The sequence below is a fragment of the Vicia villosa genome, unplaced genomic scaffold (assembly GCF_029867415.1).
Source record: "Vicia villosa cultivar HV-30 ecotype Madison, WI unplaced genomic scaffold, Vvil1.0 ctg.000716F_1_1, whole genome shotgun sequence".
Classification (NCBI taxonomy): Eukaryota; Viridiplantae; Streptophyta; class Magnoliopsida; order Fabales; family Fabaceae; genus Vicia; species Vicia villosa.
The window spans coordinates 121,443-134,965 of record NW_026705324.1 but is presented as its reverse complement, the minus strand read 5'-3'; the positions used below and the strand labels follow the sequence as shown (position 1 = coordinate 134,965).

Below are 13,523 nucleotides of genomic sequence, written 5' to 3'. Positions count from 1 at the left end.
TGAGCACAAGTAGCAAACACAAGCTATGCAATTTTGTTAGAGATGCAAATGATGCATATGCAGATGATATGAGGTGGTATCTTAGGTCAAAAATTGGGGTATGACACTTTGTATTTGAGATTTGTGACCGTTAGGTTAAATGATCTTGTGAGGATCACCTTACTTAGTAGGCACATTTCTTTTAGCGGTTAAGTACATAATTATTATTATGAGGATCATACACTTATATTCATCGACTCTCTGCGTAGTTGGTATCTAAGACGGTGCCGACTGCTAGAATAAACTACTAAGGGTTACTTCAAAAATTAAAGTCGACGGTTTCCGTATAAAGAGTATTCAAATCGGTTATGCATACTTGGGGGTTTTAGAGTGTTGGGACAATAAGGGTATTGGCTTGAATCTTTATCAATTTCTATGCGTTGAGTGTTTGAGTAGCTTCGTATTTCTCGAACGTGTGGGGTTGTGCATTTATCGTTTTGGAGTAAAAATTTTTTTATGGCTCAAGAAAATGGAAGAAATTGTAATAACTACGGAATTATACATATAAAACTTGAAATTCCATAAATATTCTTTATTGAATTAGAAAAACATTACAAGGAAGGGAAATAAAACTGAAAGGGAGGGAAATAAACTAAAAGGAAATAAAAATAAAAATAAAGCAAGTAATACGACTTCCCCAGACTTAAATGATGCAGTGTCCTCAATGCATGTGAACTACTCCTCAGTGTTGCGATTGCGAGAACTGCTTGCGCCTCTTGTACGAACACGGCGACGTCTATCAGTAGGAGAGCCACTTACACGAATGTTAAGATCATGCAATTGTGTAGCAATTTCAGTGTATTGACCTTCGTTCCTAATAGCATAGTCACGGTGCTCTTGTTGCATCTCTCGAATGAGCCTTAGTGTTTCGCTTTGATTTATCTGCATAGCTTGAAAAAGTTGATCTTGGCGTTGAATAGCAGCATACATGGCATCAAGAGTGATAGGAAGAGGGTTGTTTTGAGGAGGTTGGTTGACATCAGCTTGTTCTTGGTTGAGTTCTTCTTCCATTTCATCCACAGGTTCATTAGGATGTTCAGGTTGGTTTTCTTGAGGATTGTCATTAATGAGCCTCCAACGCTGAACATAACGGATGTTGATTTGCTCTGGGCATGGCAGGATGACATAAGGAATCAGAACTTTGTTGACGACCAAACTGTAGCGGCCATCATGGCGGGGTGAAACCAAATGAGAGTCACGGCAGTAGGTGAGATCGAGTGATTGAGCAGGCATCATGAGATGAGAGAGGGAGATGAGGTCATCACCAAGACCTAAGGCACAGGCCAAGGAGGTAATAATTCCGCCAAACAGGAAGGGGTTTGTAGCGGGGGCGTTGATGCAGCCTTGGATGTGTTGGAGCATAAAAGGTGCGGCATTGAAACGGATATTGTTAAGCACACAGTATAAGAAAAATAATTCATTTTGGTTTACCTTGTGGTTGTTGGATCTTGCAAAAATAGTGTGCCCCAAAACACGTTGAAAATAACGTATAGCGGGGTTTTGAATATGAGAAGCATGAAGAGACCTCCAACCGGTAGGAATTTCGCCAGTGAGATTAAACCAAAATTCGAAAGCAAGTTCTTCCCAAGATCGGCCATTTAGTTCTTGAAAGATTATGCGGAGAGCATTTGGTGCATTATTAAAATGCAAGTACGTAGCCACTGCTTCTTGATCCAGAGTAAATTCACGGTTGAACATCCGAAATTGGATGTTACCGGTTAAGAGCGGTTGATCAGAAGGAGTGTTGTAGTTGAAAGAGCTCAAGAACTCTAAGACGAGCGGCTCATAAGTTGGTACGGGTTCGGTACAAAGATGGTGTAGGCTAGATTTAGTGAGTAAACGGGTGACACCATCTATGAGTTTCTAGACATTCGATGTTCACAAGTTTTGTGGGAACAACCGAACGTTCATAGAAAGCAAGGTATTTTGTTCTTTGAGCATCGTTGTCATCCTCTCGAAAGATAATATTTGCAAGGTTAGGAGGTGGCCTCTCTGGACGCACACTACGAATAATTGAACGTGGAGGCATGATGTGTTTGAAAAGAAAAAATAGTATGGAGAGTAGAAGAGTAGAAAATGGTTTGGAGGTTGTGAAGAAGAAGAGTGGTGGTGGTGTGGTTTTACAGTGAGGTTTGAAAATGGTGTGGTTAATGTAGAATTAAAATGGAATTATGGTGGTGTTTGAAGTTTGAATGGAATGGAGAAATGGGAAATGATGTAGAGTTAAAGAGGTGAATGATGGAGGATGAATGAGGTTAATGGTGTTTAAATGGAAGAAATAATGGGGAGAATGAAGAAGATTGAATGATGAATTTTGAAATTCAAATTCAAAATTCAAAATGGAGTAAAATGCTTCTTCTGCGTGGTCAAACGCAGACTGCTGGCCTTGGGAGACGCGCGTCTCAGGCAGTCAGTCTGCTGGGGGACAGGGCATGGAGACGGGCGTCTCCTGTCCTTTGCATCCAGGGTTCTGGTCCCACATAATTGGAGACGTGTGTCTCCTAGCTTAGGCAGGTGGCTATCACGCATGCATGGGTGTGGACCAATTCTGACATATAGGATTAATTAGAGAATAGCACAAATTGGATAAGTGATGTTACTATAAACAGCAAAATACCAGACTGAGTGAGTTATATGTATTCATAAATATATAGCAGTCAGACAGTAGAATAATATAACACAGTAGCAGTAATGAATAAAATATTGCATTTCGAATTAAAAACTAGTACTGAATGTTGACAAAAACAGAATGCAAAAATACCGAAAATTAAATTCTGAACTAGGAATTAGAAATTGCTAAAACTAGAAATAAAATCTAATAATCTAAGCAGTAACATCTAGCCACGTCTATTTTTGTGCACATTAGAATAAATGTGTTTGAAAACTTTGTCGAATTGAGCATTGACGGTGTCGATGAAATCGAAGAAGTGCATTTGCAAAGTGTGTAGCTCGTTGCGCACATGTTGTACATCTTGTTGCAGTGCATTGATGGCTTGCTCATGTGTGTTCTGATTAGGCATTCTTTGGTTCACTGATTCGGTGGATGCAGCAGGTTATTGTGGCTCAAGCTCGACATCAGTCAAATCTTCGGAATATTCTCCAGTAGGAGTCTCAGGCTCATACTCAGGAATGGGTTCATCTTCAGGAAGAGGTTCATATTCAGGCATATGATCATCCTCAGGCATAGGTTCGTATTCAGGTTCAAGGTAATCTTCGGGTATATTTCTTTGGTCATAGTATCCAGGAGGAGTGTCAGGCTCAGATTCCGTTTCGTGCATTTCTTCATCAAAATGTTCGTAAGCTTGTGGGGTTTCAAGTGAGGCTTCTCTCTCAGGAATCTGACCATAGTAAAGCCAGTTAGCAGGGTTGTGCACACTCGTCCTTGGGCTCGGTAAGGTGAACTGATCTAATACTTTATTATCAATGAGTAAATCAAACTGATCAGGTCCAAGGTTACCAATGATACCTCGATTAAAGCAGAAGCGAATGTCCATTAAGTTGTGAGAACCAAGAGGTGTCAATCTAAGTAGAGGTATTCTCAGTCCTATAGCATTAGCAATCATAGTGACAAATCCGCCAATCCTAATAGGTGAAACTTCGTCTTGCGGGATGCGTTCGAAGTTTGTTAGCATGAATGCGATGGCATTGACCGGACGATTCTGAGAGGTGCAGAACATGATGAATAACTCTTCTCTAGAGACCTCAGTAATATTATCGGGTTTACCGAAAATGTAGTGAGCGATGATCTTATGCAAGTATCTGAAGGCAGGGTTATGGATGTTCTCAGATTGAAACTCGTTCTCTTCAAGGTTATCGTTTCCAGTGATCTTGCCCCAAAATCTCTCCAATTCCCAGTAAGCAAGACTGTCTTCAGCTACTTTGGTGTATGCATCTGATCCATGAGGTAATTCTAACATTTCAGCAAAATCTCGGATGCAAAAGTTATATTCCAAACCAAAGAGTCGAAAGAGGATAACTCCTTTCCTCAGCCCTTGTCCACAGTTAGGAAGATAAGTCAAGGAGCTCAAGAATTCTAGAGTGAGCTTTCGGTAAGTACTAAACTTGCGGAACAGGTGAGAACCGGTCCAACCGATTTGGTTCAGCAAGTGCATGACGCTCTCTTCGATACCAAGTCTTTCCATAGTCGGCTGGTGAGGATAGCAAGTCAAATCCATTTTCCTTTCGGCCAGCTTAGCATATCTCGCTTCTTGTCCTCTACCACGGAACACAACTTCCATATTGTCAACTTCTTGCATCTTGATTAGTTAGTAGTTAAGAAAACCTATAAGTTGAAAATATTAAGATTAAGTTAGAACTAGGCTACTGTTGTTTAAAAAGGAAAATAAAGAGAAAAATAAAATAAAAAAGTAACAAGTTATAATAATAGATATAATTATAAAAAGGAAATATTTTTGCGATTTAAAGATAGCGGTTATAATTATAGTGATTATTATAAAATGTAGGAAAAACATAAAAAATAATTAAAATTAAAATTAAAATAATTCAAAATAGAATAGATTATTTAAATAAAAATAAAAAGTTAAAAATAAAAATAAAAAATATAATAAAAAATAAATAAATGTGGGTTGTCTCCCACCAAGCGCTTTGTTTTATGTCGTAAGCTCGACGATTAAAAATAGAAAACTATTTTTGCGAATGAGCGGGAAGCTCGTCAAGTTTAAAAATTTGGATATTTTCATCGTGTTCGAGATGATGGTAAAACTTAAGACGTTGGCCATTAACGACAAATGGTTTGACGGTTTCTCCTTTGATTTCTATTGCTCCACTCAGAAATATGTTAGTAATTTCGAAAGGGCCAGACCATCTAGATCGTAACTTCCCAGGAAATAATTTTAATCTAGAATTAAATAGAAGTACTTTATCGCCTATGTTAAAAATTTTCCTAGATATACGCTTGTCATGCCATTTTTTCGTTCTCTCTTTATAAATTTTGGCGTTCTCGTAAGCGTCTTGTCTAAGTTCGTCTAATTCGTTTATGTCTAGAAGTCGTTTCTCACCAGCGGCGGTGTAGTTTAGATTTAAATTTTTAATGGCCCGATAGGCTTTATGTTCTAATTCTATCGGGAGGTGGCATGATTTTCCATAAACGAGTTTGAATGGGGTAGTTCCAATTGGAGTTTTGAAAGTTGTTCTATAAGCCCATAAAGCTTCATTTAACTTGGTTGACCAATCATTTCTAGATATAGCAACAGTTTTCTCCAATATTTGTTTTATTTCGCGGTTAGATACTTCTACTTGTCCGCTTGTTTGAGGATGGTATGGTGTAGCTATTCGATGATTTACTCCATATTTTCGAAGGAGTTTCTCAAGGATTCTTGAAATGAAATGAGACCCACCATCGCTAATTACCAGTCTTGGCACACCGAACCTAGGAAAGATGACGTTTTTGAAGAGTTTGATAACTACTCGTGTATCGTTTGTACGAGAAGCGATAGCTTCTATCCATTTCGAAACGTAATCGACAGCTACGAGTATATATTGGTTTCCGAATGATGATGGAAACGGACCCATAAAGTCTATCCCCCAGACGTCAAATATTTCTACTTCTAGAAAGCCCTTTTGAGGCATTTCGTCACGTCTCGAGATATTTCCGGTTCGTTGGCATCTATCACAGTTTAATACAGCAAAATAAACGTCTTTCCACAGGTTGGGCCAGAAGAGTTCAGATTGAAGGATTTTGGCGCAGGTTTTAGATGTGCTATGGTGTCCTCCACACAGTGCAGAATGACAATGTGTTATTATGCTTCCTATTTCTTCCTCGGGTACACAACGTCTAAAGATTCCATCGGGGCCTCTTTTAAAAAGGAGCGGGTCGTCCCAATAGTAATGTTTTAGGTCATGGAAAAATTTCTTCTTCTGTTGGTAACTTAGATCAGGAGGAAGTACATCAGCAGCTAGGTAGTTTACGAAGTCTGCATACCAAGGTGCGTCAGAGCGGACTAAAGCTACTTCTGCGAAGTTATTAGTTCCAGTGATTGGATGATATGGTTCTAATTCGTTAGCTTCTAACTGAGCGATGAGTCTTTCATAAGGGAAATCATCGTCAATTGGTACTTGTTCGGGTTTCAGATTTTCCAATCGAGAGAGGTGATCTGCTACGACATTTTCAGTTCCCTTTTTATCTCTAATTTCTAGGTCGAACTCTTGTAATAACAAGATCCACCTTAACAGTCTCGGTTTGGCGTCCTTCTTGGTTAAGAGGTACCTAATAGCGGCGTGGTCAGTGTATATGATTATTTTGGCTCCTACCAGGTCAGAACGGAACTTATCTAACGTGAATACGACAGCTAATAATTCCTTTTCTGTCGTGGCGTAATTCATTTGAGCTTCGTCTAGGGTTCTACTCGCATAGTATATGACATGTAGTTTCTTATCTTTTCTTTGCCCTAGAACGGCTCCTACAGCATAATCGCTTGCGTCGCACATTATTTCGAAAGGCTCGTTCCAGTCGGGAGGTTGCATAATTGGCGCAGAGATTAATGCTTGTTTAAGCGTATGGAATGCTTCAGTGCATTTATCGGTAAAAATGAATTCGGCGTCTTTCATTAGTAATTTGGTTAAGGGTTTGGTTATTTTAGAGAAATCCTTAATGAAACGTCGGTAAAAACCAGCGTGTCCTAGAAAACTTCTTATTTCTCTAACAGTTTTGGGAGGTTGAAGGTTTTCTATAATTTCGATTTTAGCTTTATCCACTTCGATCCCTCTATCGGATACGATGTGTCCAAGTACAATTTCTTGTCGAACCATGAAATGGCATTTTTCCCAATTAAGGACTAGGTTAACGCTTACGCATCGTTTAAGTATTGATTCAAGGTTTTCTAAACATGTTTCGAAACTTCCTCCACAGACAGAGAAGTCGTCCATAAAGACCTCCATTATTCCATCCAGGAAGTCGGCAAATATTGCCATCATGCATCTTTGGAAGGTTCCGGGTGCATTGCATAGTCCAAAAGGCATTCGTCTATAAGCGAATGTACCATAAGGATAGGTAAACGTGGTCTTCTCTTGGTCGTCAGGGTGGATAGGATTTTGGAAAAATCCGGAGTATCCATCAAGATAACAGAAATGTGAGTGTTTAGCTAGGCGTTCGAGCATCTGATCTATGAATGGTAACGGGAAATGGTCTTTTCGGGTGGCTTTGTTTAGCTTCCTATAGTCAATGCACATTCTCCATCCAGTTTGGGTACGTTTTTCTACAGATTCTCCTTTTGCGTTAGTGATTACAATAACTCCTCCTTTCTTTGGCACGACATGAACAGGACTAACCCATTTACTATCGGATATTGGATATATTATTCCGGCTTCTAGCAGTTTTTGGATTTCCTTTTTAACCACATCGCTCATAATTGGATTTATTCGCCTTTGATGTTCCCTAGAAGTTTTACAATCGTCTTCGAGCATAATGCAGTGCATACAGATGGAAGGGCTTATTCCTTTCAAATCTGATATGTTATATCCTAAAGCGGTCGGGTATTTTCTTAGGACGGTAAGTAATTTTTCAGTCTCGGTAGGTAGTGTTTTAAGTTCTATAGCAGGTTTCTTAGGCCTAGGTAAAGGAACAGGAGTTAATGCCAAACATTCACTCAGGTGGTTATCTTGATATTCCCCACGCCAGTTGTCGTCTTCAAAAATTGGCGGTATAGGAATTCTTAGGATCTCAGTTTCCTCGTGTGGTTCGGATTTTATTTCAGTAACACACTCGTCGATTATGTCGGCAGAGCAGCATGTGTCAATTATAGATGGGGCCTTTAGGAATTGGGAAAGAATAAATTCTATTTTCTCTTCTCCTACTTCGAAGGTAAGCTTTCCTCGCTTTACGTCTATAATTGCACCAGCAGTTGCTAAGAATGGTCTTCCTAATATGATCGGGATGTTAGAATCTTCTTGGATATCCATTATGATGAAGTCAGTTGGGATGTAGAATTGGCCTACACGAGCAGGGATATTTTCTAACATTCCTACAGAGTATTTAACTGATCGATCAGCTAGTTGAAGAGACATTCTCGTTGCCTTAAGCTCACCCAGATTTAACTTCTTACAGGTTGAAAGAGGCATCAAGCTAACACTGGCTCCTAAGTCGCACAAGGCTTTCTCTATAATGGTCTTTCCTATTACGCAAGGTATAGAAAAACTACCAGGATCTTTCAGTTTAGGAGGCTTGTTATTTTGGATGATAGCGCTACATTCAGCGGTAAGTGTTACAGTTTCGTTATCCTCGAGTTTCTTTTTGTTCGATAGAATTTCTTTCAAGAATTTAGCGTACGAAGGCATTTCAGTTATGGCTTCTGTGAACGGTATGGTTATGTTTAATTGTTTCAGAAGTTCTAAAGATTTTTTAAATTGCGCTTCGGTTTTCGATTTAGCTAATCTCTGAGGGTAAGGAATTGGTGGCTTATAAGGTGGCGGTGGAACGTAAGGTTTTTCTTTTTCAGGTTCCACTTCGTTGTTGATCTCATTAGTCTTAGCAGTTTGATCATCAGTTGATGTCTTTTGGGTTTCCTTTGGCTCTTGTTGGGACATGGGTGCATTTTGAGTTCTAGGATCGATAGGTCCATCGTAGTTCGTTCCATTTCATAGTGTTATTGCGTTCGCATGTCCTTTAGGATTAGGTCGTGGTTGAGCAGGAAACGTGCCAGCAGGGGCAACCATGGTTTACTTGATCAGATGGGATTTCAGTTAAGAGTTGACATTCGGCAACTGCGTGTCCAGTTAATCCACAAATCTCGCAGTTAGGTGCTACGGCAGCAGCGGTGGCTGAAGGAGTGATGGTTAAGTTTTCGATCTTTTGAGTTAAAGCGGCTACTTTAGCGTTAACGCGGTCTATACCACTTATTTCGTACATTCCTCCTTTGGTTTGGGTCTTCTCTAGAGCGGCTCGTTCTCCACCCCATTGGTAATGGTTTTGTGCCATGTTCTCTAAGAGGTTGTATGTTTCATCATGGGGTTTGTCCATTAGTGCTCCGCCAGCAGTGGCATCTATAGTCATTTTAGTGTTATAAAGGAGACCACCATAAAAAGTATGGATGATCAACCATGGTTCGAGTCCATGATGAGGACATAGTCTAAGCATGTCCTTATATCGTTCCCAAGCTTCGAAGAGTGATTCGTTATGTTTCTGGGTAAATCCGTTGATTTGACCTCTTAGCATAGCATTTTTGCTAGGCGGAAAGTATCTCGCTAAAAATTCTGTCTTCAATTCGTCCGATGTAGTTATGGAATTAGAAGGCAGGGATTGAAGCCACGCTCTAACTCTATCTCTCAAGGAGAAAGGAAAGAGACGTAATCGAATAGCTTCGGAACTAACATTGTTAGCTTTGACATTGTCGGCATATTGCACGAACACAGATAAATGGAGGTTGGGATCGTCTGCAGGGCTTCCAGAGAATTGATTCTGTTGAACAGCTTGTACCAACGAAGGGATAATTTGATTTGATTTGATCAGTAAAGGTCAATTCCTGATTAATCGGAATTGGTGCTACTTCAGGAAGATTGCGAGCTCGACGTTTGACGTTAATGAAACGTTCGATCTCGTTAATTCGTTGTATTAAATCTCCTCCTTGTGAACGAGTATTTGGCATACAATCATTCAAAAAGTAAGGAAAGAATTTCCATAGTCTCTACGGTGTAACAGTGAGTTACGATATCGACTTAAATAGTCCCCGGCAACGGCGCCAAAAACTTGATCGCGACTTTACGTGTCTATTAATCTGATGACTGCAAATGCACAGTCGTGTCGTGTAGTTTTAAAAGATATCAATTCCACAGGGACTATGAATCGATCTACCGTTATCTAAGGTTACTATGTAAAGCTAAAGCTACCAATAATTTGATTGTTCCTAAGGGAGAGTGTTTGTGAATAAAAGGAAGTATAATAATAAACAGATATCAGTATGTATTTCGTTTAACTTTAGGTGATCCGAAGGTCCATTGGCTAATGCATAATTCAATTAAAAATCTTTACTAATTCAATTGGTTAAAAATCCTCGTCTCAAACTTTCGCTCTGTTGATTTAGATTACTATCCTAATTCTTAATGTACGCTTTCGCCATCCCATTAGATATTAGAAAAGCTTTTTGGAAACAACGTAACTAATAAAATGCCTGTTTTATGAAGTTGTTATCTATTTAAATCTCCTAATCTCAAAATTTCGCTCTGTTGACTCGGAACATGCTAATATCCCTAACGTACGCTTTCGCCATCCCGCTCGGGTGTAAAAACATTTTTTGAAAATAAATAAGTCCTAATTAGTTTTAATACGCTTTTGCCGTCCTTAAAACTAATGTCCTATGTCTACTATCCAGTTAAAGATCTCAAACTTTCGCTCTATTGATTTTAACCTTTGACCGTCTTAACCCCGCAAACTTTCGCTCTATTGGTTTTAAGACTTACTAATTAAATTAGACATACAAACCAAAAACAAGTGATAATTAATAAAACATAGTTTAAGCCAATTTATTTTGGATCCCACAGTTAACTTACTTTACATACCGATATCTTAGTAAATTAGCCAGACATATTAATACGGTTAAGCATGCATAAATTAATTTGGCTTATAATAAAAGGCATGTTAATTGGCATATAATATATCATGCAATAACTATAAATAAATGCGGTAAATAATAAACCTGAATAAAATAAATTGCAACTGAATCTTCAAGTACCGAAATTCCACCACAGGTTGGCTGGATCGTTCTTGGAATTTAAACGGACGGAAATTAAAACAAGGAAATAAAAGCGATAAATCTAACGTAAGGCTTGATTTATAAAAGGTTCACAACAATTTCCGGTGTAGAAATTGTTGTGAGAAAATAAACTGTTTAAATGAAAGCAGGAAGAAAAATAATAAGCGCGGAACAATTTCGGCAGCACTTCGTTAGCAGGAAATCGGACGTTTTGAACTGAAGTGACTGCTTCTATTTATAGGGGAGCTTCTGCAGTTGGGACGCGTGAAAAGAGGGACCTCAGCTGACTTGGACTGGAAGACGTGCGTCTCCGCTTTTTGGGGAAGCTCCTTTGAATGACTTGAGACGTGCGTCTCAAGTGGAGAAAATATAGGGGACTGGAGACGTGCGTCTCCCCTGGCTGACGTGGCATGGAACGTTGGAGATGTGTGTCTCCACTTGCTTGTGTGGTTTGGGCCACGCACAATTGAGCCTTTGGGTCTCCTTTAGCACATTTGGGCCTTATTTGCACCTCCTTTTTACTTCAGCACCCATTTTTCATCTTTTAGGCATAAATAGTGGTCATTTTAGCTCTATTTCCTCTCCTTTTCACAAATAGTCATAATAAGAGTGTAAAACCTGGAACAAAGCAAATACTCGCATAATATCATAATAAATCAATATAATAAACGGAAAACGCTATAAATATCTACGGATTTCAAGCTAAATATACGATATAAAATCGTGTTATCAGTATAAACACACCTTGTCACGTATAACTGTTCATATTTGTTCATGTACTTGTTCATATTTGTTCGTACTTGTTCATATTTGTGATTGTGTTATATATATTTGTTCAACTTAGTACAACACTAGGTTCCCCATAGCCTCCTATTGGGCTTCGTGCAAAGAATCTCCCAAGTTTAGGTTAGGACATATAGTATGGTTTCCCGGTGAAATCGCTCTAAGAGCTCAAACCAACTATACCATGCCTCCTCTTGGGCTTCGTACAAACGACTTTTCCCTCCCATAGCCTCCTCTTGGGATTACAATGCAAGGACCCTCGATTGTCCCTCCCATAGCCTCCTCTTGGGCTTACAATGCAAGGACCCTCGGATATCCTCCTCTTGGGCTTCGTACAAGGACCCACGGGCTTCTTATAAGCATCCCCAATATCCAAAACAAATACCCTAGGAGATAAGACATTTATCATCTCTATGATAGGAGTATCTCATCTATATCATCACAAACAATCAATCAATCAAACTTTTTTGCCACAAGGCTGGCTAATCAATCAAACTTTTTGCCACCAGGCTGGCTGATTAATCAAAGTTTTTGCCACAAGGTTGGCTTCGTCGAAACTTTTTCCACAAGGGTGGCTGATTAATCAAAACATTTTGTCACAAGGCTAACTTCATTGAAAGTTTTTGCCACAAGGTTGGCTAATCAACTTGTTTTTGCCACAAGGCTGGCTAAACAAAAAACATCTTTATCATTCTAAGCGCCATAAGTGGCATAGTCCAGGGCTTATAATGAAAAGATTTCAAACAAAAATTAAATAGATGTATGTGATGATATAGATTAGATACATTGAACATTTAGATGACATTTGTCTCTTATCCTTTGCTTCCACTAGCATAGGTGGGAACTATGATTGCTCTGATTTTATCAACATCCCTTTGAGAATACGTAGGCACAAGGTCGTATCCTTGGCGAGCAAAACTTCTCCCTCAAACCACTCAAACCTTAGCACCCTTAGACCCCGAGCTACAGATGCTCTGATTCCCTCTAAGGGATATGTATGCAGAGCATCGCGATGATCTTTGCGAGCATAATCAAACAAACACCTTAGTTTCCCACCTATCTCACAACAGAACCTCCTCAATAGCATAGAATGAAACAAACATAACAAAGAAGCCTATAGAGTACTATAGATACGTTGGGTGCTAATACCTTCCCTTCGTATAACCAACCCTCTTACCCAAGATCTCTCCCCCACTTTTAAGGTTATTGCAGCTTTTTTCCTTTTCCTACTTTGGAAATAATAAAAAGTTTGATCGTGACAAAAACAAAGAAAAATCTTTTTTTGACCACTCGAGCCCAAAGAAGGCATCAGGTGTCTCATCCCACAAACGATGATTTTTCCCCGCGACAGAAAAATGGCGACTTCACTGGGGACAAAACTTTTTATTGTTTCCAAAGAAAGGGTTAATTCTAATTTTTATGTTTGTTATTTCATTTTTGTTAGATGTGTGATTCTGTGGTTCCGTTACTTGTGTGGTTCTATTACAAGTGATACATTATGGACAAATCCTAACCCGGATTAAGTACACATAAGAATTAGGTGGAAGGTATAGTCATGTATGGCATACAAGGAGTCAGTCCTTAAAAAGCTGGCATGAGAATCCTTCCGCTCAGTGGAGGTTCCTTGTTGGTAGTATATGTTTAGCAAGTTCAGTTGCGAAGACATTATTGCTTTCATTGAACTGTAGAAGCCGAGTTGGCTGTAGAACCCATAACCCATCCTGGCCTTATTAGGTTGTGGCGCAGAAACTATTCAGGTGAAGACTTGGATTAGTTGTCATGCGGAGAGCCACACTCCGACGAGTTTTTCTTGAGAATATTCCTAGCTCACAAGTTCAGTTGTGCAAGCCGGTAATATACGAAAGAAAAATGTAGACTCTGACGTATCAGTAGAACATGTTGTGCAGGTGATTAACCCCTAGTACTATCCCATGTTTGGTTCTCTGACCTCATGCTCGTGACGCTGGACCTTTGAACCTATGTGTACCATGTTTGTAT

General features: G+C 39.3%; 1 protein-coding gene and 1 non-coding gene across 2 annotated transcripts in view; one reads left to right on the top strand and one right to left on the bottom strand.

The window, feature by feature from the left end:
* Positions 1 to 3,092: 3,092 nt before the first annotated feature.
* Positions 3,093 to 13,523, bottom strand: part of LOC131630695 (uncharacterized) — a 49,557-nt gene continuing 39,126 nt past the window's right edge. Inside the window, exon 2 of the mRNA XM_058901446.1 lies at positions 3,093 to 3,377. Coding sequence (XP_058757429.1) covers positions 3,093 to 3,377 — 285 coding nt within the window. The remainder of the gene's footprint in view (positions 3,378 to 13,523) is intronic.
* Positions 9,102 to 9,208, top strand: LOC131630703 (small nucleolar RNA R71). Its single transcript, XR_009292431.1, has one exon. It is a non-coding gene; the product is annotated as a small nucleolar RNA R71 (small nucleolar RNA).